The 23,398-nt window shown below is 45.2% G+C and overlaps 1 protein-coding gene across 2 annotated transcripts in view; it reads right to left on the bottom strand.

The window, feature by feature from the left end:
- The window catches only part of PNPLA1 (patatin like domain 1, omega-hydroxyceramide transacylase), a gene marked incomplete at both ends in the record, with an annotated part of 43,522 nt that extends 42,249 nt beyond the window's left edge, over nt 1-1,273 (bottom strand). Inside the window, one exon of one of the 2 annotated variants that reach the window (XM_079712752.1) lies at nt 1,054-1,273. In XM_079712752.1, the coding sequence (XP_079568878.1) occupies nt 1,054-1,258 (205 nt within the window). The remainder of the gene's footprint in view (nt 1-1,053) is intronic. The other variant, XM_079712751.1, reaches the window with a different exon arrangement.
- Nucleotides 1,274-23,398: the final 22,125 nt, after the last annotated feature.

Raw genomic sequence — 23,398 nt, 5'->3', positions numbered from 1 at the left:
AACCCCACAGGCTCTCCAGCTGGTCCTCCACCTAGAACAGTCTTTCCTTACTGATCTTCTAATGGCTTGTTCTCTCGTTTCACTCAAGTCTCTGCTTGAATGTCACCTCCTCCCAAATGGCCTCCCTGACACCCTTTCTAAAATAGTCCTCACTTTATTCTCTGACTCTTTTCTGCTGTAATTTTATTCATAGATCTTATCACTTCCTGATATGACGTTATGAGACTACTTTTTGGATGGTTATTATGTGTCTCCTCTCTCTAGAATTTCTGTTCCATGAGGGCCGGGACTTTGTCCCCAGTGCCTGGAACAGAGGCTGGCACAGAATGGTAGTGCAGCCAATGAATAAATGCTCACCCCCTCCCGAAGCCAAGGCAGCCCAGGGCTGCTCTGGGACCAGGTCTGGGCCTGCTGTGTGGGGCTGCTCGGAATGTGCCCACTCCCCTTTCACGGGAGGGTGCTTCTGCCTCTGGATGTGTGGTCCCATCCTTCCCTCTGGGCCCCCTGGACTAGTGGGGCAGGAGGCAAAGTGAGATCTCCCATATTCCTTCCCAGTTTCCCTCCTCCGCTGGCCCCTCTGGCCATCCCTCCAGCCCCAGGGCTTGCACCTCCAGCCACCTGGAAGCTGGTCTGATGAATCCATCCCCATCAAGATGATGAACATGCCAGTTTGTCCTTTGCAAGGATATTTGCATTTTAAACGAGGCCATGCAGGAGCAGCTCTTCACCCCAATGTATGATTGTGTCACGGTGTAACTTCCAAGCCCAGGACGTTTGAGAGAGATACCGCTTTTCCCTCTCCCAGACCTTGGGGGAAAGGGCATGGCAGGTAAGGGTGTTGAGGGAGAGGGAGAAAGGGTTCCAAGCTCACCCGGTGGGTCAGAGACTGGGACCCAGCAGACCCCAACCTCAAATGCTGTCCCACTCGACCCACCTTTCCTGCCACCCAGAAGGCCTGGCTTTGTTCCCCAAAGCACCCCCAAGCCATCCTCAGGCTCTGCTTTGTGGAGTCCCTCCAGAGGCTCCCCAGGGAACCTAGAACAAAGGCCTTACCCATTTCAATCTCACAGATGACCAAGGCTGCAATCACCGCACCTGCCGACGTCCCAGCAAAGCGATGGGCCGTTTCCAGCATCCGGGGAGCCAGGTCCCGAAAGGCATCCACCACCCCGGCCTGGTAGAAGGAGAGGAATCCACTGCCCGAGAAGGAGATGGAATGAGGGGTATCTGGGTCCCCCTTGAACACCTGTTCTTCCATCTCCCCAGCCTGGGGCCTCCCGGGGTGGGGAGGAACCCCTCAGTGCTGGCCTGCCCAAGCTCAGGCCGCCCTCCTGTCGGAACTCGCTGCCAAGCCTCCCTGCCAGCCCGGAGCCTGAAATGTGGCCGTCTCTCCCCAGGCGGCTGGGACACCCATGGGTGGCTCAGGCAGCAGCTGCCTGGGCCTGTTGAGCTCCGTCAGTAGGCAGTCCCAAAGCCTGGTAAAGGGCCCAGGCCCAGGACGAGGTGCAGGAAGTGCTGATGCGTGAGCAGCGCCCTGGCCCTGCATGCGTGCTGCTCAGCCTTCGGCCCTGAAGGGTTCACTCATCTGGTTGCAAAACCTCCAACGATGGTTATGGGATGGCACCTCCTGCCCCAACACACTGCAGTAAAGGAACTGACCTCCCACCAGGAGGACGGTATCCCCTTCCTGCAGCGGCAGGGATGCCAAGTTGGCTCTGGTTTTAGAGGGAAACACGGCTCACAGCACCCATGCCTCCACAGCGATGCCCTTTCCTGGGATCCTTCTCCAGGCTTTGTGTGATGTGTTACACAATTATTTTTATTTGTTCTTCTTACATAAGTGCCCCTTTGCTTATTCACTTTTTTATTCACATGTTAGGACTGGCCACCAGCAAAGTTGTAAAGGAAAAGAGTTTTGGTTTCAGGGACACCACCCACCACCGCCTCTCCGTCTCCCACCTTCTTTTCTCCTTGGCCCTTTACTGACACACTAACTCTTAGTCAGTGCCCTCTCTCCAAGCCCTGAATCTTTATGCTGTATCCTAAATGTCCCAGAAGAAATCAATCTGGAATCTCGATCGTTCTGTTTGGGCTTCATACTGTGCACTGTTCTCACTTTGAAATGAGAAGTCTGAGATGCCAGTATTTAACCCCAAGGATGAACAGCTTGGGACGCCAGGTATGGGGGCATCTGGGTCAGGGCAGAGAGATGATTTGGAGCCCAAAGGGAGGTGGCGGGGGGACCAGGGTTAGCTCCAGGGAGCACTGGTCATGCCCCTCTAGAGCTGTGCAACGTGGCCCTGGCAAGGAGGGCCTTCCTTACAACCGGCAGATTTCACTGCCTGAGGAGGTCACAAAGCAGCGAAGTGGCAAGATCACGTCTCTCCCTTCAACATCCCCCCAGGCCACCTAGAGGCAGGATCAGAATTGGAATCGACAAAGTCCCCTGCCCAATCCCCAGTCCAGCTCCATACTCTGTTAGGATGTGATAGCCATGCTGAACCCGCCCTGGGGAGCTCCCACCAACTCTGTCCGCCTTACTGATCCATATTGGAATTTCACATTGGGGGCAGCGCCCAGTGATCGGTCAGGAGGGGGTTTTCTATCTCAGGTAGGTAGTTCCAAGTATATTGCCTCTGTTTGAGAAGGGAACTCCTAACTACATGTGTCTGCAACAGAGAAAACGCGCGCTCGCCCGTGACTCTGCGCTTGCGTGTACGTGTGCGCATGCACACACGGGGCAGGCTCACGTATGTTCACAAAGATCTGAGGCAACCGACTGGCTGGGGTGAAGGGTGGGGTGGGGCTCGGTGGAGTCCAATCAGCTTTTGCAACATGGAGACCCTGCCTCCTTCCTGGGAAATCCGGTTGGCCTGTCCAGCTCTGCGCTGGGGGTCCTGGGAGATGGGAGGGAGTGGAAGCCCCATCCCCGAACTCAGACGCCTACACTTGTTGGGAACAAGATAGACAAATGAGAAATAGCCAGAGACCCATACAAGGGAGTCTATAATTAAGTACCAAATTGTGCAGGGCTGAGATTCCTGCCAGAAAAGTTAAGAGATGAGAGTGAGTGGCATGGGCTGGAACCATCAGAGAAGCTATGTGGTAGAGCCCTGGGTTGGGGTGTTTGAAGAAGTTGGAAGGAGAAGGGAGGGTATTGTGGCAAGAGCAGCATGAGGTCCTTACAGAGAGGGAAGGGGTGTGATGGCAGGCAGTTACAGAGGATGAAGGGCCTTGGAACAGACAGACGTGGGTTGAAGCCCATCTTTGCTATTTATAGGCAGTGTGACATGTGGTAGCCGCTCCAGGCCTCAGTTTTCCTCATCTGTAAAAGGGACAATAATGCCTATGCTGTACAGGAACTGTAAAATTTAAAATATAGCTGTAAAATGCCTGGCACGTGGTGTGTCTCATTATCAAAGGTCAGAAAGGGCCAAGGCTTCTGGAACAGATGGACCTGGGAGAAAAGTTGGAGTAGAAAGATGGGGTCAGTAGATGCATTTGCATTTGCAACATGCAGGAGGAGATAGGAGAGTTGTCAGGCAGGAGAGTCTTGGAAGGGCAATGAGACAGGCTGGAGGATGAGGAAGGAGGATAGTGCTCTATCCTCCTATGGATGTTGGTGGCCAAGCCGGGGTGGAGGCTGACAAAAGCTAAGTTAATGAAGCCATTGCCTCAGAGACTCTCAAGACCTGGGGACTGGTTGGATGGGCAGGATGAGTCATGGCTGATGCCTCATTTTTAGCCTGGGTGCTGGGAGGGGTGGGGCTGCCTTTGGCAGTCTTGGGAAAACTGGGACAGAGCTGGGGAAACTGGATAGAGTATGAGTTTACTTTAGGACATGTCTGAGATGACAGCAGGACACTGGAGCTTTGGAGGAGAGGCAGGGAAGGCTCCAGAGACAGGGACAGAGACCCCTGCCATTAAGTAGCAGAGAAGGGTGAGCAGTTGGAGGTGGGCACAGGGTCATGTTGAAGGAAGACAACCTTGGACAGGTATGCTCCTTCCCAGTCATCTTGCTATTCCCAGTGAAATAGGAGGCAAGGCCACTTGTTCTACATGGACTGCAGGGCCTCGAGAAGGCTGGGGGACCACCACCCTTTCAAAGACAGCACTATGTCCTGACTCAGTCCCTGGCACCTTGCTCTTCAGGCCTGGTTGTTGGATTAGGCCACAGGCAAACTAGAAATTCATGATTGCACTTAGGAAGGCCCCATTGGAACTGTTAACATATTCCCATGCTCTGACCCTGGTGGAGTATTCTACACCTCTGACGAGGGCTGGGGGCGGGCCGCAGGACTCGCCCATTCAGTTCCTTGGTGTTAAGTGATTGAGAAGGTTCGTCTCATTTCCTATTGTTCCTGACATTATGCTCAAAGCCCTAAGAACTCCAAGTGGATGCCTTCAAGAAAAGATCACATTCTGACATTTCTGCATTTGATTTTTTTTTTTTTTTTTTTTTTTTTGCGGTACGCGGGCCTCTCACTGCTGTGGCCTCTCCCGTTGCGGAGCACAGGCTCCGGACGTGCAGGCTCAGCGGCCATGGCTCACGGGCCCAGCCGTTCCATGGCATGTGGGATCTTCCCGGACCGGGGCACGAACCCGTGTCCCCTGCCTCGGCAGATGGACTCTCAACCACTGCGCCACCAGGGAAGCCCTGCATTTGATTTTTAAGTCGGCTCATAATCCTCTCAGGATTACACTAAGTTAATGCTGCTCGTATGACTCATCAGCCTCTGAGGAAATCACATGCAAGAAACTGAGACTGCTTATCACACTCAATTCCAACAAGACAACCCAAAAGGAACTTATAGAAGAACCTAGAGTTTCCCTAAATATAAAATATGTGAGACCACCCGGGACACATCTCTCAGGGAAAAAGACAGCATTAGGATTCTGGGTTAGCTTTCATTGATGGTGCACCCCCCCTAACTTAAATCTTGTAAAATGTTTATTGAGTGAAGAACGTGGTTGTTTCTGGATGTGAGAGAGTATGAAGGTCACAGCATCGCACATGAATAATCTTGCCAACAGTGTTTACCCTGAATCTAAGGGAGGCCTAACTTCCGGTTACCATGAATACAGAGTATGAAGGAACAAGTTAAATGATGCCAGGTGAAAACAAAGACAGGACTTTCCTGGCGGTCCAGTGGTTAAGACTGCACTCCCAAAGCAGAGGGTGCAGGTTCGATCCCTAGTCAGGGAACCAGGATCCTGCATGCTGTGCCACGTGGCCAAAAAAAAAGAAATGGAAACAAAGACAAAGTGAAACTGGGAGAAGGGCTGGTAGATAACTTGTTACTACACAGCAGCCATTCCCGGCCCACTGTTCCTTGCCCACTTCCCTACAGAGCAGCTGAAAGTTTAGATATTTGATTTCCAAGTCTCCCTTGCAGCTAGAGTCCATCATAAGACCCAGTTTTGGCCAATGAGGAGTAAGGGTGAATCTGCTGGGTGGCTCCCAACAAAGGTTTTCCTCCTTGATAAAAGGAGAAAGGTACATAAGGAGAGCCCCTTTCACCCCATCCCCCTTTCTTCCTGCCTGAGATGCTATCCTGTGAGAACATGGAGGATGGAGCTACAGCAGCCATCTTGCACCCATCAGGGGAAACAGGCAGCCACACTGAGTGTATTAGTTATCTATTGCCGTGTCACAAATTACCTCAAAATTCAGTTCCTTCAAATAACAAACGTTTATGGTCTTAGACAGTTTCCAAGCATTAGGAACCCAGAAATGGATTAGTTCCAGGCTCGGGGTCTCTCATTAGATTGTAGTCAAGCTGATAGCTAGGGTTGCAATCATCTCAAGGGTCATTGGGGTGGAACAATCCACTTCCAAACACACTCTCATGGTTGCTGGTAGGCATCAGTTCTTAGCTGGCTATTGATAGAAAGCTTCAGTGCCTCACCACATGGTCCTCTCCACTGGGCTGCTCACAAGATGACAGCTTGCTTTTCCTAGAGTGAGATGTGCAAGGGAGTGAGAGAGAATAAGAGATAGAGAGTGTGAACCCCCAATGGAAGCCATAGTCTTTTTATAACACTGTGAGAAGTGATAACCATCCCTTCTGCCATATTCACACCCCTCCTACATTTTGCTAGGGCTGGTCTATGTGACCAGAAAGTGGGGATTCTTAAGGGACAATTTGGAGGCTGGCTACTTCACTGAGGATAGCAGAAGAGAGAGAGAGAAAGAGTCTGGGTCCTTGAGGAGATTGTTGAATGACTGTACCAACCCCCAAACCATTTGTACCCTTCCTGTTATATCAGATAATTGAATGCCTTTATTGTTGAAGCCACTGTGCATTTGATATTTGCTGCTGAAAACCTCAGGACTAATGCAAGGACTATTCAGTATTTCTAGTAAAATGTAGAAATATCATCTTGAGAAGAACAAATAAAAACTAGTTCTTTGTTTTTAGGAAAAATAAAAGAAATGCTTGAAGTTATAGTTTATTATAGCTGAAATCTGATTCATAAAAATTCTGAAAAATTCAATCTGAAAATTTCAGAAGAATTTTATTATACCTTTTAGAAATTGTTTACCAACTATTACTTTTGTTAGAATAGAATATTTTTCTCTTCCTTATTCCTCCTGAAAAACAAGTGAGGTTCTGCTCATTAATTGAACAGCCCTCTAACATAGCACTTGACTTTTGAGGTCTGTGACTTAATTTTTGAATACTTGATCAACATATATGTATATCCTCTGTGGGTTGCACATGTTTACACCTTTTCTAAAAAGTCAGTAATTAAAAAAAAAAAAGACAAGGCGAGAGGAGAAAATTTGACACTCTTGAGATGGGGACAGAGCTTGCTAGCACCCTGTCATGTTGTCCTTTTACATGACCTTGAGATCATTCATGCAGCCTAAATCACATCTTATTCTCATTATGAAACAGCTTAATCATACAGAAAAGTACTGAAAATAGAATAGCAAACCACCATGTACCTACCTGACAGATTGAACTAATCTTAACATTTCATCACATCTTGGACAAATACTTGCTTGGTTTTAAAGAAATGAAACATCATAGGTAGAGGTGAAACCTCCTTTGAACGCTTTCCTAATTGTACCCCCACTCTCCCTCCCATGGGAAAACCATGTCCCAGATTGGAGAGAGTCTTTCCCTTTCATGTTTTTATATTTTTATTACATGCATATGTTTTATAAACAATATATAGTATTGTTTTATAAATATTTTAAATTTCACATAAGCAAACACATTGACTTATTCTGCAGTTTGCTGTTTTCATTCAGCATTGGGATACATGGCTCTGGTCTTTTCCATGTTACTGCTTTGGTAACCTATTATGAGGCCATGGGGCAACATTTTCATTATTCTCTTACTGATGGACATTCAGATTGTTTCCATTGTTTTACTATAATGACCAATGCTACAGTGAGAACCCTTTTATACATCTCCCTTTTTATCATATGGGAATTTCTCAAGGTCACAATGTGGATATACCAGTTGTAGCCATGGGATTTTAATTTATGGAGGTAACTGAGTGGTGACATGGAGAAGCTAATGCCGATGAAAGAAAATTTTTATTATTTACACCCTGATTCAGGGGGGCTTGCCATGCCATGCAGGGCTATAGGGGGAAGCACCAGGTTTGGTCAGGAGGCAGACGGGATGAGGGGAAAGCATGGCCCAGAAACTTGTTTGTGTTTTCTGCAAGAAAGGCAAGGCAGGGCAGAGAAACAGCTTAGAACTGGGTGATTTAAATAGTGTCAGCAGGCTCTGGACTATAGAGGTGGTCTCAAGTGGTCTGGAACCTAGCCCTGGGTGATTAGGGCACAGGAATATTGCTTCCTGGAGTATAATAGCCAGATAAAGGAGGTGGTTCAGAGTAAGGGCTCTGGATTGGTTACTTTGCTATGAAAGGTGTGCTTTGAGCCCTTTGCTATCACTAAGAATTGGTTAACCCTGGGAGGGGTGCTCTCTCCCCAGTCAGGTAGGCCAAATGCCAGACCATCAAGAATACACACAATAGGAAAATAGGGCACTTCTTCAATTTGACCAGTTGCTGCCAAATTGCTCTCTGGAGTGGTTGTGCCATTTTACGCTCCCAGACAATAAGAGATCTAATTGCTTCCCTTCTCTTGGTATTACCAGATTTTTAAAACGTTGCCAATCGGAAGGGTATGGACACTATCTTATTGTTGTTTCATTGATATTTTCCTGATTATTTACAAGGCTAGGCATCATTTCATATGTTCATTGTCCTTCCTCTTCTCTGAATTGATTGTTCTTAGCCTTTCCCCATTGGGGTGAGGACAGCATTTGCCTTCTGTTATTAATGTGTAGACATTGATACTAATAATAGCTCCATTGAATGCGTTGCAAATATCCTCTCCCAGTTTGTGGCTTGTCTTTTAACTTTTTTATGATGTTTCTATGGTACAGAAGTTTAAAATTTTAATGTAGTAAAATGTATCATTCTTTTCCTATATGCTGGTGTCTTTAAGTCATAAAGATGTCCTCTCATATAAAATAGAGTCTTGGTTATTTTAAATGATTTAACCATCAAGCCTAAGCTATTCGTTCAGTCTCTATTGAAAAACTGCAGTCTGGTGCGCTGTTTGGCACCATCTGTTTTAAAATAAATGCTTGTAGGAATTTATCTTGCAGAAATACCCACAGGAGTCCTCCCAGAACCCCAATATATGCACAGGGTTGTTAAATACAGCACCAGTTGTAATAGCAAAAATCTAGAAGTAACCTAAGTATCTCTCAGTGGAAAGTTAAATTAATTCTGGTATATATTCATTTACCATATAATGTAATTCTCTGCAGCCATAGAGAAGAATAAGGGAGATCTGGATGTGTTCATATGGAAAGTTCTCCAAGATATATTGGTAAATGGGAAAAATAAAAATTTTTTAAAAACCCCTAAGAATCCAAAGAATAAATATGCTACCATTTATGTCAAAAATGGAAAAAAAATTCCTTATGTGTATCATGTAAAATTTCAGAAACAAAACTACTCACAGTGGCTACTTCTGAGGAGGAGGGCCAGGGTTTGAGGGTGCGAGGGAAACCCATTTTTCATTGCCCATCTTTTCTGTTTTCCTTGTTATTTCCATTACAGTAAACAAAGAAGAATTGCTGCAGGTGGTCCCCATTGCTGTAAGTTGCTATTTGTTTTGGCGTTTGAAATATCCTGAGGTGAAGAGAAGAAATTGAATTATTAGAAATGGGGCAGGAGACAGCATCATTGGGACACTTTGATTACATGTGTTCTGCAGCTGGGTCTGAAGGCATAAGGGGCAGTGCTTGCAGCAATGTGCTGGTTGATGAGATCCAGGCTTGCCTTTGTCTGGGGGAGCAGCAGTTGTCTGGGAACTGAGGGGAAGTGGTTGGGAGAAGCAGGGAATGAGAGGGAAGAGGGATGGAAGGTTGGGGCAGGTCTGAGCCAATTGGATTCGCCTAGGTCCCTGCTGTCTGAGTCTTGCGGTCAGGGCCACCGTAGGCTCTGAGTCCCCTTGCACTGTCTGGCTGCAGGGTAAGAAGAGGCTCTGCACCCACTCCCCCAGTGGAGGAGGAGAGCTCCCACCTCAAAGGTACTGGTAGGCAATTCTCTGGAGAGGAAGAAAAGCCAGGCTCAACCTAGGAAAATGCTCATCCAATAAATGGGAATTAAAGGCACCCTGAGTTTATCCTTGTCGAGATTTAAGAAGGGAGAGGGATTGGGCCGGCATTCACAGAACAAAGACAAATTGTACCCCAGGGTTGAGTCCAATGATCTTCCTCAGGACAGTACAGTGTAGGTGGTCAGGGATCTGGGCCGTCTGGGTTTAAATCATAGCTATGTTGATTCCAAGTTACTTAACATCTCAGTGCCTTAGTTTTCGTATGTATGGGAAAATAATACCTCCTAGAGGGTTGTCCTAGTATATGGTAAGTGCTTACAAAGTATTAACCATTGTAATTCTTTATTAACCACCTCTGTAAATTCACGTAACTGGCATCCTGGGCAGTGACATAGTCGGCACTGGGGGGGTTGGATCTGTATCTGAGGTGGATGCACGTTAACCAAGCTCACAACCCTGATGAATAAGCTGTAACCAACTCATTCATTCACACCGGCCAGTGCTTGTAGGCGGATCTGTCACCACCTTGATCTCTCTTTTCCCCATGTGGGATCCCCGACTGTACTCAGAGGCCCCTTGGGGGATTGGGGACACTTCTGTGCTCTTATTCATTTCCCTGGCTACTCCCGCTGCATGACTGTCAGTCCCGTGGGGGAGGGCACTTTGGTACACTGGAGGATGGCAACTCATGGTTGTCAAATAAATACTTGCTGAATGACTAAATGGTCATCATGTGTTCCATGTCATAACCAAATACTGGAAACAACCTAAATGCCTAACAACAGGGAGTTGTTATTAAATTGTGGCCCATTCACTCCACAAAACCAAACAGTCATTGAGAAGGATAATTATAGCAATTGTATAGAAAGATAGAGAAATGCTTGTGATGTAATCTTAGCAAAACAAAAGAAATCAAAATGGTCTTGGCATGATGTGGATCAATCTTGATATTTTGTTAAGTGAAAAAGCAAGATCCTGGAAAAAGAGTATGAGATGATGCCATTCATGTAAAAAAGGGGGCAAAAAATAGAAGACTTCACTTGCAGTTCTAAGCACAAAATACCTCTGACCAGCAAACAAGTGACTGAAAACACCTGGGCCTCTAGGGAGGGGACAGAGAGGTGGACATTTGGGAACAAGTCACTGACAACTTTTCTACCCTCTGAATGTTGAACCAGGTGAGCGTGTTTCTGATTCAAAAAATCAAATAATTTAAAACACTTCCTGGTACATAGCAAAGTAAAATAGATAAATATCTTTTTTCCTACTATATTCCTCAACTCTAAGGCACAATTCTAACCCACATTTTAAAGTTTCCGTTATCATAATATATTTCAATCAATGGGCATTCTTAATAGGTTCTTGTGGTGGGTTTTTTTTCCCCCTAAAAAGCTTTTACTAAATCAATGCTGAGGCTTAAATTTGATGGTATTTTAGAACCAAGGAAATATAGTACAGAAAGATGTGTCATCTAGAAAGGAACTATAACAATAAAAACCATTGTGTGGTGGGATTGTGGGGATCTTCCTTTCTCAAAATGGTCCTTACTGGTAATTTTACATCATCTTTTCAATAGTTTTTTAAAAACATATTTTAAACTGTTTTCAGGAGATAATAAATGTTTTTAGAGGGAAGCATCCCCCAGCACCGGGGTATAGAGAACCTGCCAAGCAGTAAACCCATGAAAATCACCACTTCCTCAGCTTAGTTTAAATAATTATCAGAGCAAAGCTCTGGGCCCTAACTTAAGCTATGGTTACAAGGAGAGACCCATTGTCCTTGGATTTTTCCTGAGATACTCACCTTCCAGGAACAGTTTGTCAAACCTGAGACAACACTTACTTGGTCACCATGGGTGTCTATTTCAGCAATCGGTTCAGACCTTTGATCATATAACATGTGGGATACACTAACAACGGTCCAAACTGATGACTTGAAGTCTGTCAGGAATCGACTATTAGTAAATTTCATGTTTGCAAATTGCTGCAAACCCTTGTTATTCAAAGTGTGGTGTGTGAACCAGCAGCAGCAGAATCTCATGTCCCAGACCTACTGAACCTAAGATCCACATTTTAACAAGACTCCCAAGTGATTCATACGCACATTAGAGTTTGAGAAGAACTACTGTAAACTGTAAATTGCAATATAGATGTTAGGTGCATTATTATTAATGAAAACAAAAAGCGAATAATAATTTCTTAATCTGTTTTCAGAGACCTTCACATTATCACCTCATTTGGTTTTTATAGCAATACTAAGAGTTAGAATTTTTTTTGTTTTTTTTTGGCTGCATTGGGTCTTTGTCGTTGCACGGGGCTTTCTCTAGTTGCAGCGAGCAGGGGCTGCTCTTCGTTGTGGTGCGGGTGCTTCTCATTGTGGTGGCTTGTCTTGTTGTGGAGCATGGGCTCTAGGCGCGCCGGCTTCAGTAGTTGTGGCTCGTGGGCTCTAGAGCGCAGGCTCAGTAGTTGTGGCGCACCGGCTTAGTTGCTCAGCGGCATGTGGCATCTTCCCGGACCAGAGCTCGAACCTGTGTCTCCTGCATTAGCAGAAGGATTCTTAACCACTGAGCCACCAGGGAAGCCCCAGAGTTTTAGAGTTTTTAAACCCCGGTTTATAGAAGAGGAAATGAGATTCAGAGAAGTAAAGGGAAACTTATATTGAGTTTTGATTAGTCCTGTAGTTAGGAAAAAGATTGCCAATTCATTGTTCAGATACTCTTGTGATTTTTCAGTGATGCAGACATTTGATGTCTAGCCAAACTGGGAGGTAAACAATAAATGCTAGAGAGGCTATGGAGAAAAGGAAACCCTCCTGCACTGTTGGTGGGAATGTAAACTGGTACGGCTACTATGGAGAACAGTATGGAGATTCCTTAAAAAACTAAAAATAGAGCTACCATATGATCCAGTAATCCCACTCCTGGACATATATCCAGAGAAAACCGTAATTCCAAAAGATACATACACCCCAATGTTCATTGAAGCACTATTTACAATAGCCAGGACATGGAAGCAACATAAATGTTCATCAACAGAAGAATGGATAAAGAACATGTTGTACATAGATACAATGGAATATTACTCGGTCATAAAAAAGGATGAAATAATGCCATTTGCAGCAACATGGATGGACCTAGAGATTGTCATACTGAGTGAAGTAAGTCAGACAGAGAAAGACATATATGATATCGCTTATATGTGGAATCTAAAAAAACAGGCTACAAATGGGAGGTAGGCCCCTGCCATCCCTTTGAACATCCTTTTCCAGTCTCTGCTAGGATTGTGCTTCTCTCTCAATGTCCAGGACCATCCTCTTCCACAGGAGGAGACAGATGACAGTCCAGTTCATGTGGCTAGCCCCTCTTGTCTGCTTATCTGGGGCCCAAAGTGGTCTCAGCCTCTGTGTGTGGGGGGCAGGGGAGTAAGGGGGTCTGAGCCCAAGGCTGAGAGTTAAGTAGACTCAACAGCCAGTATAACAGGTTGCTGGTCTGGGAAGCCAGATAGGTCCTTACATCAGCCCTGCAAGGACTTTTTAATTCTAACTCCAATTAGAATGGCCCATTCTAATCAGAGGACCAAGACCAGGATGAGATTAGGCTGTGCTTGAAAATAATTCAGGATTAGTGAGAAAAGAATAGAAACATTTATTTCTCAAGAAACCTAATTATTATTTAAATCTAAGAGTTTACTTTTTAAAAACAAATCATCACGTCAAATTATTTACTTGGCTATTTAATGGTTACTTTGTTTAGCTCTTTGATGAAGGGTTGGAGTTCTGTTTCAAGAAAAGATGAGGAAGCATATTGCTTTCTAGCTCAGTTAACTATATCTCCAACTTAAGCCATGTATTCAGACCATATGAGCTCAGAACAGGAGCAGCCCACCCTGACTATTAGGAACCTAAGATGAAAAAGAGAGTCCTGAGGGCGAAGCTCACAAGGTGAAAATAGCCATAATACATACTAAGTTCTTCCTGAGTCAGGTGATCCAGTTTTGCATTTTTCATATTAAACAAAAATCTCATGTGCAATGATAGAAGCATTTTGGAAGGCAATTTGGCTATTTATCAAGAATTATAGCAGCTGTGTCTTGGGTGAGGCTCACTGCTTTCAATATTTCTTTTAATGAGTTATTCCATTCCTGAAAATTTATCTTCAGGAAATAATCTAAGGCATAGAAAAAACTCTAGCCAAAACAGCTCACCACAGCACTATTTTAATTTTTTTTTCCTATTTTTTGGCCATGCTGTGCGGCGGCATGCGGGATCTTAGTTCCCTGACCAGGGATCGAACCTGCGCCCCCTGCAATGGAGGCACAGCATCTTAACCACTGGACCCCAGGGAAGTCCCACCAGAGCACTATTTTAGATATTCAAGCATTGAAAACCCATAGCATCTGAGAGCAAGGAAATAGGTAAATGACCTACAGCATGTCTACCTAATGATTTATTAAGTAGCCATATTTTAAATGATGCTTACATTTAAAGTACATTTGGTATTGAACTGGATTGTCCCTCTATTGCCTTTCATCTACTATGTGAAAATGGTTGAAACAAAGTTAAAAATGAAAGTTTTAAGACAAAGACTATTTGTAAAGTACTAGCTATAAAATTTGGTCTAAGATATATTAGGAAGGTTCTGCCCAGACTATCATCATCTTCTTTATCCATCCAAACCCAAAGTCCAGCCATTCTTCAAGTCCTGTGCTGCCTCCACATCCCTCCCTCCTCACCTCTCCCTCCTCACAGCTCCCACAGTACACATTGGCCCGTGATAGACTACCTCGTGCAGTTGGTGTTTTCATTCAGTATGTATCTCTCTCACTGGGATCCTTGACATCAGTGACTGGGTTTTAAACCTCTTTTATTCCGCACAGCACACAGCTCAACCCCTGCACCCAATCAGTCACAAGTCCCATTGATTTTACTTCCAAGCTTTCCTCAGCTCTATCTTTTCCTCTCTATCCTTTCAACTAAGCCTCATCTCTCACGTGGGCTCCTGCCACATTGTAGCAATCAATGCTGTATCAGTTATGGTGCTTTAGGCTGCAAGTAACAGAAAAGTCAATGTGGAGTAGCTTACACAATGAGGAAAGTCTGTTCTTTCTATTTGAGAGAAAAGCCCTTTCCAGAAAGCCCCCCAGAAGACTCTCCCTCGGGGCCCACTAGCCAGCACTGGGCCACACATTCATGCCTTAGCTGCAGGGGAGGCTGGGAAAGCCATCATTTGGCAGTTTCAGTCTCAATAGTGGGATGCAGGCTCTGCCAGCAGGAATGAGAAGAGCGTGAAGAGGCAGTTTCTATTAGGCTAGGGAACCAATAGTGTCAGCCCCAAACTTCCTGCCTTGGGTGTCCCCACCCCTTTAATCCATTCCCAACACTGCCACTATTAATTCACTCATTCATTTAATTAATGATTCATTCATTGTATTAGGTTTGGCTAGTTTATGTTCCAGCAACAAACAGCAAGGGGGAAGAGAGAGCACAGAGATTGGCGCCGGCTTTTACCTGCTTCCGCCTAAAATGGACCTATGTTTAACCCATCGTCCCCCAACCCCCCTCCCCGCAACCATTAGTCTGTTCTCTGTATCTATGAATCTGTTTCTGTTTCATTATGTTTGTTTGTTTCGTTTTTAGAGTCCACATATAAGTGAAATCATATGGTATATGTCTTTCTCTGTTTGACTTACTTCATTTAGCATAATACCCTCCAGGTCCATCTATGTTATCACAAAAGGCAAGATTTCATTCTTTTTTTAACCATTCATCTATGGATGGACACTTAGGTTGCTTCCATATCTTGGCTGTTGTAAATTATGCTGCAGTGAACACAGGGGTGCATGTATCTTTCTAAATTAGTGGGTTTGTTTTCTTTGGATAAACACTCAGAAGTAGAATTGCTGGTTCATATGGTAGTTATATTTTTAATTTTTTGAGGAATTTCCATATTCTTTTCCTTACTGGTTGTATTAATTTACATTCCCACCAACAGTGCATGAAGGTTCCCTTTTCGATTCTGCTTACATTTCATTGGCTAAAGCAAGTCCTGTGGCCACACTTAACTTCAAAAGGGCACAGAAGTGAGATCATCCTTCATGCAGGGTAAGCCGCACGAACGGTTACCAAATCCAACAAATATTTATTGAGTGTTGGCTATGTGCAAAGAGACGTGCAAGAGATGTATTGGTAAGAAAAACAAAGTATCTGTTCTGAAAGCTTTTACAGTCTAGAAGCAATAGTCTACCCCTTCCGTTATGTGCTCAGGCTAACATTTAGAGACTTCATTTGTATCACCACTTACATTTTCATTGCATTAAAAAAAAATGCTTGGCTGTCTTCCTGAATAGGCGGTAAAACCTCAAAGATGTCTTATCCCTTCTTGTAAACCTCATACCTAGAATTGTGCCTAGTACTAGTAGAAACTTCATGTTTGTTGAATGATGTATGAGATAGGATGGGCTCAGCTAGGGTTTGTATTTTAACATTTAGTGAGAAGTCTAACAGCCAGCAGCTGCTGGGGCTGATTTCTCTGTTCAACAATGTCATCCAGGACCCAGACTCTTTCCAGCCTTACACTTTGATACACTTGGCTTGTTGGCTTTTCCTCCCTGTGACTGTGCTTCATGATCATAAGACTGCTGCCACTGCTCCACATAATATATTTTTAAGGCAGGAAAAAAACAGAAGGGGCAGCAGCAGGGGGCTGTCCACTGGTAACTGTCCCTTATAGCAGGGAACAGAAACTTTCCTAGAAGACACCCGGTAGCTTATGTCTCATGGGCAAAACATGTATCACATGGCCACCCCAAACTTCAAGCAAGGCTGGGAAAGAGAATATCGGGATTTCCAGTCTCTGTGGTTGGAGATGGCTAAGAAGGGGCTGGGAATGGTTTGGGTTGCCAACCGAAAGTTTCACCACCAATGAAGAATATGTGCTCAATAAGTACTTATTGGTGGAAGTTTAGATTTTTATGATCTGGTTCTTTATTGATTTTTAATAACATATAAAGAACACTCATCACTGCTGTGTCTAACCAGTACTGAGTGCATCTTCTGTTCGTGCTGGGAACTATGGAATTTTCTCATTCAGTCTTTGCAACCCCGTGACAGAGGTATTATCAATCTATTTTACATATGAAGAAACTGAAGCAGCTTGTTCAACATGCTCACTTACCAACTAGTAAATGATGACACAGGGGTTTGAATTCCAGTGTCTGAGTCCAGAGCCCATGATCCTATCCTAGAACTTGAGGTCTAGAGGTGAACAGAGAGCTCATCAGACACAAGCCCTTTATTTCATAGCGCTGAAGCCCAGGATGGGAGGTAACCTGCTCAAGGTCGCACAGCAAGCCCAAGTCAGAGCCAGGCCCAGGACCCAGAAGTCCTGACCCCCAGGCCACGGTTCTATCACTCTGGGCTGCCTCTATTTAGAAACCTCACGTTAGTTCACTGATCTTTAAAAAGACAAAAATGCCAAATGGGATCCTGTGGACAATTCAGTTTTTTAAAAAAATGTATTTGACCTAAGTTTTGGCAAATTAGAACAAGTTGTTTCCTTTTTTGGAGTCAAAACTTAGCGATTAGTTGGTTCAAACTCTTCTACCCATCTCAGTGGAAAGTCTAGTCTGTACAAAATTTTTCAGTTCTCAAGTGATAAAGAGGAAGGAAAGAATGCAATGATCAGAGCCTCAGCTGGGACTTACCAAGATTACTTTAAATTCCAAGCTCATGACCCCGAAATGCCTTATTTGTGGTGTTTAAACATGTTCTATGTAACACTGCCTTGGGAAGTCTCTTGATAGAGTAAAATGTGTAAGTTTTGAATCACACTTCTACCACCAACTAGCTGCGGGAACACATGACCTAGGCCCACTGTGAGAATTGAGTGGAGCTAATGTACAGACAGCATCTGGCACAAAATGGGACAAACCAAGTGTCATTTCCCCTTCCCCTGTCCTCTGGCACTTCCCCTTCAGACTTGGGGCTGAAACACCTCTAGCACACAATTTAACAAGGAGTGCCTGCCTTCCCACACTGCTTCCTGTTTCAGAGGGTCAGAGTCCCTTTTGTTGACAGGACTCAAACCTTTCAGGGGAAAAATTTTGCTTAAATTGAAAAGTCATTTTTGTGTTGCATTTACGACCCTAGAGCATCAAGGTTATAAGCATAGGCTCTTGAATCACACAGAGGCTCCGTCACTTCCTGTGTGTGTAGTTGTGTAACCTCCTTGTGTCTCCATTTCCTTCTCCATACAATGGGGGTAATAACAGTACCAAGCTCAGGAGGCTGCTGTGGGGATTAGATGAGGGAATGTGTGTCATTCTGTAAGCATGTCATACGGGTTTGATGGAGCCTTGTTGGATCCTTCAATCTAAGATAGGCTGGGACCTAGGACCCCCTACCAGAGCGACACAGTACAAAGAAACTATAAGGGACTAAAAACAACTATATACATGCACAGTTGGGGCAATTATGAAGAATAAGGCATAAAAAGGCCATAAACCTACTGCTATTTCTGAGGTGCTAGGAGAAAAACAGGGTGAGCCCTGTGCATGACTCCTGCACACAGCACCACCGAGGGGGTGGGCAGACCACCTAAGCTACCCCTCTGGCCCGACCCACCAATCCGCCCCTACCATCACCCCATGTAAGGGACCAGCCCACCCTCCTAGGAGAGTGAGCATGGGAACCCATGATTTGTTTTTGCTCCCAATAAAGCCTTGCCTGAATTCCTCGTCTGGCCTCTTATCAATTTCTATGGATTAAAGAGTCCAAGGACCTGAACTGGTAACAAATCTCTTCCACAGCGTTTCTCATGAGTGTTCAGTGTGGGTTAGACAAAACATTTTCTCTCCTTTTAAGGATAAGGACAATTGGGCAAACGACAGCACAGCGGGGCAGCATAGCAGACAGTAGGAGAGAACTCAGGACTGCAGGCAGGATACTGGGTTCTAGTCCTGGCTCTGCCACCAGTGCCCATGTGTCCTTCTGTTCCCTGGGCTTCAATTCTCTGCTAATCACGGCTATTCAAATGTCTTCTTGGAAGCCTTAAGTGACCAAGACTAGCAGGAAACAACAATTTGGTAAAGGTTTAGAATTCTGTAATTTGGGCTCGAGAATGAAGAACTCTTTCAAGATCTTCTACCAGAACAAGAAGAGGCAGTTAGGAAGGAACAGCAGCATTTTCCTTGGGCAAACTTGAGGAGTCCCCCGCTTGTCCTCCTCACCCTTCTCCCCCTCCTCTGTTCCTCCTTGGACACAATGTGACTTCCATCCTCCACTTTGCCCCCAGATACCACCATAAACGAGTTCTCAGATCCTTCTCCACAGTCTGAAAGAGATGCATTCAGCAAACATGCACATTTACCTTGTCAGCCCCACGAGGGCAGGGACCATGCCTCAGTCCACTGCTCTGTGTATGGACTGAGACACAGAGCAGTGGACTGAGGCACGGTCCCTGCCCTTGTGGGGCGGACGTACTATAGGGGCAGACAGAGGCAAGCAAAGTAAACAAGTAAAATATACAGTGGAGCAGGTGGAGCTGGCCGAGAGCTGGATTTAACTGGGCTGGAGTTTTGCCAAGTGAGTACAACCTAGAAAGCTTGAGGTACAGGAGGGGAGGCTGTAGACAAGAGAAGAGTTGTAATCACTAACGATGGAGTTGAGGCAGGGAAAGGAGGGGAGAACGGATTTCAAGGGGACAGTGAAAGGTAGTGAGATCAGTGGACTACGGGGCCCATGGGAGTAAAGGCTTGAAGAGAAGAGCTAGAAAGAGCTTTGAACATGGGACCTTCAGAGGGCCTAGGGCTTGAGTGTGGGGCTGAGTAGTGAGCCAGGGAAGATAAGATCACCGGGGGAGAGGAGGCCATGGAGCAGGGAGGCCAAAGCATCAGTGGATCGGGCAAATGGATGGTGAAAGCACTGAGCGTGGTGGCAGGACGAGTGGGACAGAGGACAGTGAGGTGGGAGTGAAACTGTGTGGGACACTTTAGGACCTCTCGGTTGTACTAGCCACCCCTCCCATGTTCCCCATCTCTTGAGGTAAAAGGCTTTGCTTCAGGCCCCCTCTCAGTTTCAAAAGTCTGGCTCAAGAGTTAAAGATTAGGAAATTTGAACACACAGAAACAAAGAATAACTGTTGGGCTAGGAAACATAACAATTTAGACTATAAATCAGGCACATAGCAGAGTCACTGAATTCCCAGTTCCCTGAAAGATATAGATAACGAGGTCTGACACACATTCCTAAACTGTTTTTACACAAACCAGACTTCTCCCACTTCCAACCAGGAAAACTGCTGTCCACAAGCACATAGACCCCCAGGCCAGTTGGGACCAGAAGGTTGATGATGTTGATTCCCAAAACCTCACCCTGTTACCTCACTACCAACCAGCCAGAAGAATGCAACCCACACCCTTAATATTGCCTTTTAAAACCCTTCCCTGAAAGCCACTGGGGAGTTTGGGTCTTTTGAGCATGAGCTGCCCACTCTCCTTGCTCAGTGCCTTCAATAAATGCTGTACTTTTTTTCACCACAACCTGGGGTCAGTAGATTGGCTTTGCTGTGTGTCAGGCAAGCGGATCCAAATCCAGTTTCTGTAACAGGAGATAAGACCTTCAGATAATTCATAAATAGTGACAGTGGTGAGAGGAGGAGTTTGTAAAGTCATATTTAATAGTGTGATTTAATGTTACATTTGAGTAAAACCTCTTTTGTTTTACTGTAAGAACTATAGAGAAGGAGAGAGCTGCTCATGGCATGAAAAGCAGGACTGAGCATTAAAAAGTTGACAAAGACCTGGGAGTATCTCATTTCATGAAGGATCAAAGCTGTCAGCCTAAGGGATATAGCTCTACTTGTGCAATCATAAGCAGCCCTAAACTGGTGGGAAGGTATTTAGTTTTTTATGGGTAAAGGACCTTCCTTTATTGTTTGTTTGTTATTTTATTTTATTTTTTAAAATGAGCACGTTATTTTTTTATTTTTATTTTTTTGGGGGGGCCATGCCGCACAGCTTGTGGGATCTTAGTTCCCCTACCAGGGATTGAGCCCACGCCCTCGGCAGTGAAAGCGTGGAGTCCTAACCACTGGACCACCAGGGAATTCCCCCAAGGACCTTCCTGTCATCCCTAAAATACCAAGCAGAGAGCCACCATTTCAACAGAGGCTTGAAATAATATTATAATGATAATTCATTAGTGTCATATATTAAAAGCCATTGACTGAGAGCCAGTGGTATAGAAAAGTTAAGAAAGTGGACTCTGCTTGAGTTTAAATCCCAGCTCTGCTACTTACCACTCATTTAACCTCATCTGTATGAGGGGAATAATAATGTCTCAGCTTCTGAAAAGTAAATGAGCTGAGAGGTTGCCTGGATTGTGTGAGGACTCAAAAAGTGTTGGTTAGATATTCTGATCTTTCTAATCTTTGTTGGCAAATAAACAAGAAAATAAGGCTTTAGTTCTGTGTACGGAAAAACAGCCAGAGAGTAAGGCTGAGACAAGGGTCCTACCTCAGCTAATTGCATTTCAACAGCCCCTGGGAGGCAGTGTGGCCCAGGGGTAGTGAATCTGTGCCGGGAGTCAGAAGTCCTGGGTTTCTGTTCCTCCTCAGCCTGAGGCCAAGGCCAAGTATGGCCAAGGGCAAGACAGGGTGTCTCTGAGCCTCAGCTTATCCACCTGTAAAGTGGGGACGATCATTCTGCCAGGCCCACACACAAGGTCGTTTTGAGGACCAAATGAGGAAATGTTCCATGAAGATAAATGGTAACTCAGTTCACCTGTGTTGAGTGCCCACCTACTGTGTGCTGGGCACAGGAGAATGAAATTAGGCCTGCTCCCTCCCCAAAGAAGTACCCAGAAGACAGGACATGTACCCAGACAGCCAGAGTCTATGGGAGAAAGTGCTAAGGGAGTCTGATTACGGAAGGAAGAAGTATCTTTATGGTTGAGTCTATGAGCAGATTCAGGGAGGATGTACTGAATGGTGCCCAGTGCACTCAGCAGCTCCCCTTCTAGAGCCTCATCCAGCAGATGTACCTGCTCATGCCAGACGACCTGAGGTCAAGGCTGTTCACTGTAGCATGCTTTATAGCTGCATAAATTCAGACCCCCCTAAAACACCCACCAAAGAGAGAATATGTGGGCTCTATAGCAGAATAAGGAAAAGCTCTTTGTGAACAGACATGCCAATTTGGGCTTCCTTCCCCTTCCTCCAGATGCTCTCAGACCCTGAACTTGCATCTACCATAGTCATTTTCATGGGCTCCTTGAATTAGAAGTGTCCTTGATAACAAGGAAAGCTATGACCTGCAAGTGCATGAACATAGGCCCCACTGGGCCCCAAGCCCCAGAGAAGGGTTACTGTCCTCTTTCTATAAAGAAATGAGGCCCAGGTTTGCCAGGGCAGCACAGCCAATAGATGCTGGGCTGGGATTTGTCCTACGACTGACTTCCTGGCTGTTTTATGTATCTGTTTCCCCGCCCCCTTTGAGATTATTCATTCTGTAAGGGCTGTGGTCAGTTTTCTTATCCTCTCCTTCAGGGCCAGGCAAAGTCCACCCCCTTAGGAAATACTAATTCTTGAGATGGGGATGGTCAGAAGAAGGAGATGCCAGGGTAGAACCGTCCCTAAGGAATTTGTGTGTGGGGGGGCGGGGGGGTGGAGTGTAGGGGTGAACAAGTTGGTTCTGGGTTGGTTCAGAGGGAAGGGGGTAAGGTGAGCATCACCATCTGAGAGAAAACTGTGGTGGTGAAGCAAGACAGGACAGATACAGTTCCCATTTTGGGAACTTGGGGAATTAAGGGAATTTGCCGGAAGCGGACAGGTCATGGGCCAGAGGGGAGCAAAAACCATCTTCCATTTTCATCTAAACGCCTCAGAAGGTCCCTGTGTAAGAAACCTACATATAGACTCCCTCAGGTACAGACACAATTTACCATCTCTATACAAAGCTATTCATTGCACAATTGACTGTAAAACAATGGAGCCAACTCAATGTCTATCAAAAAGGAACTGGTTAAATAGTCAGATTTCCATATGATGGAACACTCTCCAGTCCAAGAAAAGAGGAGGAAGTCCTTACCGCTCTGATACAGGACAATTGCCAAAATATATTTTAAGTAAAAAAATTCAAAGTGCATAATCAGGGAAATAAAAAATTTAAACCACAATGAGTTATGATCCCACATGTATCAGCCTGTAAAATTTTAAAAACTGATAATTCCAAGCATCGGTGAGGGAGTGAAGCAAAGGGAACTCTCAAACAGCTGGCAAGTATGTGAACTGACACGACCACTCTGGGAAACAGTTTGCCCTTATCAACTGGAGTTGACAATAATGTGTGTTCCCTAGGCCCCTGCAAATGCCCCACGGAAATCCTTACCCCAACCAACCCCCCAAACATACATACACACCAGGAGAAACAATTAAGAACATTCACGCCAGCACTGATCCTAGCAGCAAAAAATTGGAAGCAACCCAAATGTCCTTAAATAGTGCAATGAAAACTTAATTGTGGTATCTTCATACGATGGAATTCCATACCACAGTGGAAATGATTGGCATCACTCAACTGAACCTCAAGACCCTTAAACTAATCGTGGGTGGGATACAAGCAAGCTGTAGAAGACTGCAGGCAGTACACTTCCTTCCCTTCAAAATCCAAAAAGGTGAGACACTACCCCATACTTATTGTATGGTGACATGAACATATGGCAGGACTATAAAGGAAAAAAGGGCATAATAGCATAACACTTAGGACAGTATTTAGGGGAAGAAAAGGTGAGGCTGGGAAGGGC

Source organism: Hyperoodon ampullatus (assembly GCF_949752795.1).
Source record: "Hyperoodon ampullatus genome assembly, chromosome: 10".
Lineage (NCBI taxonomy): Eukaryota > Metazoa > Chordata > Mammalia > Artiodactyla > Ziphiidae > Hyperoodon > Hyperoodon ampullatus.
The sequence above is the reverse complement of the archived record's forward strand: the minus strand, read 5'-3'. Positions and strand labels throughout refer to the sequence as shown.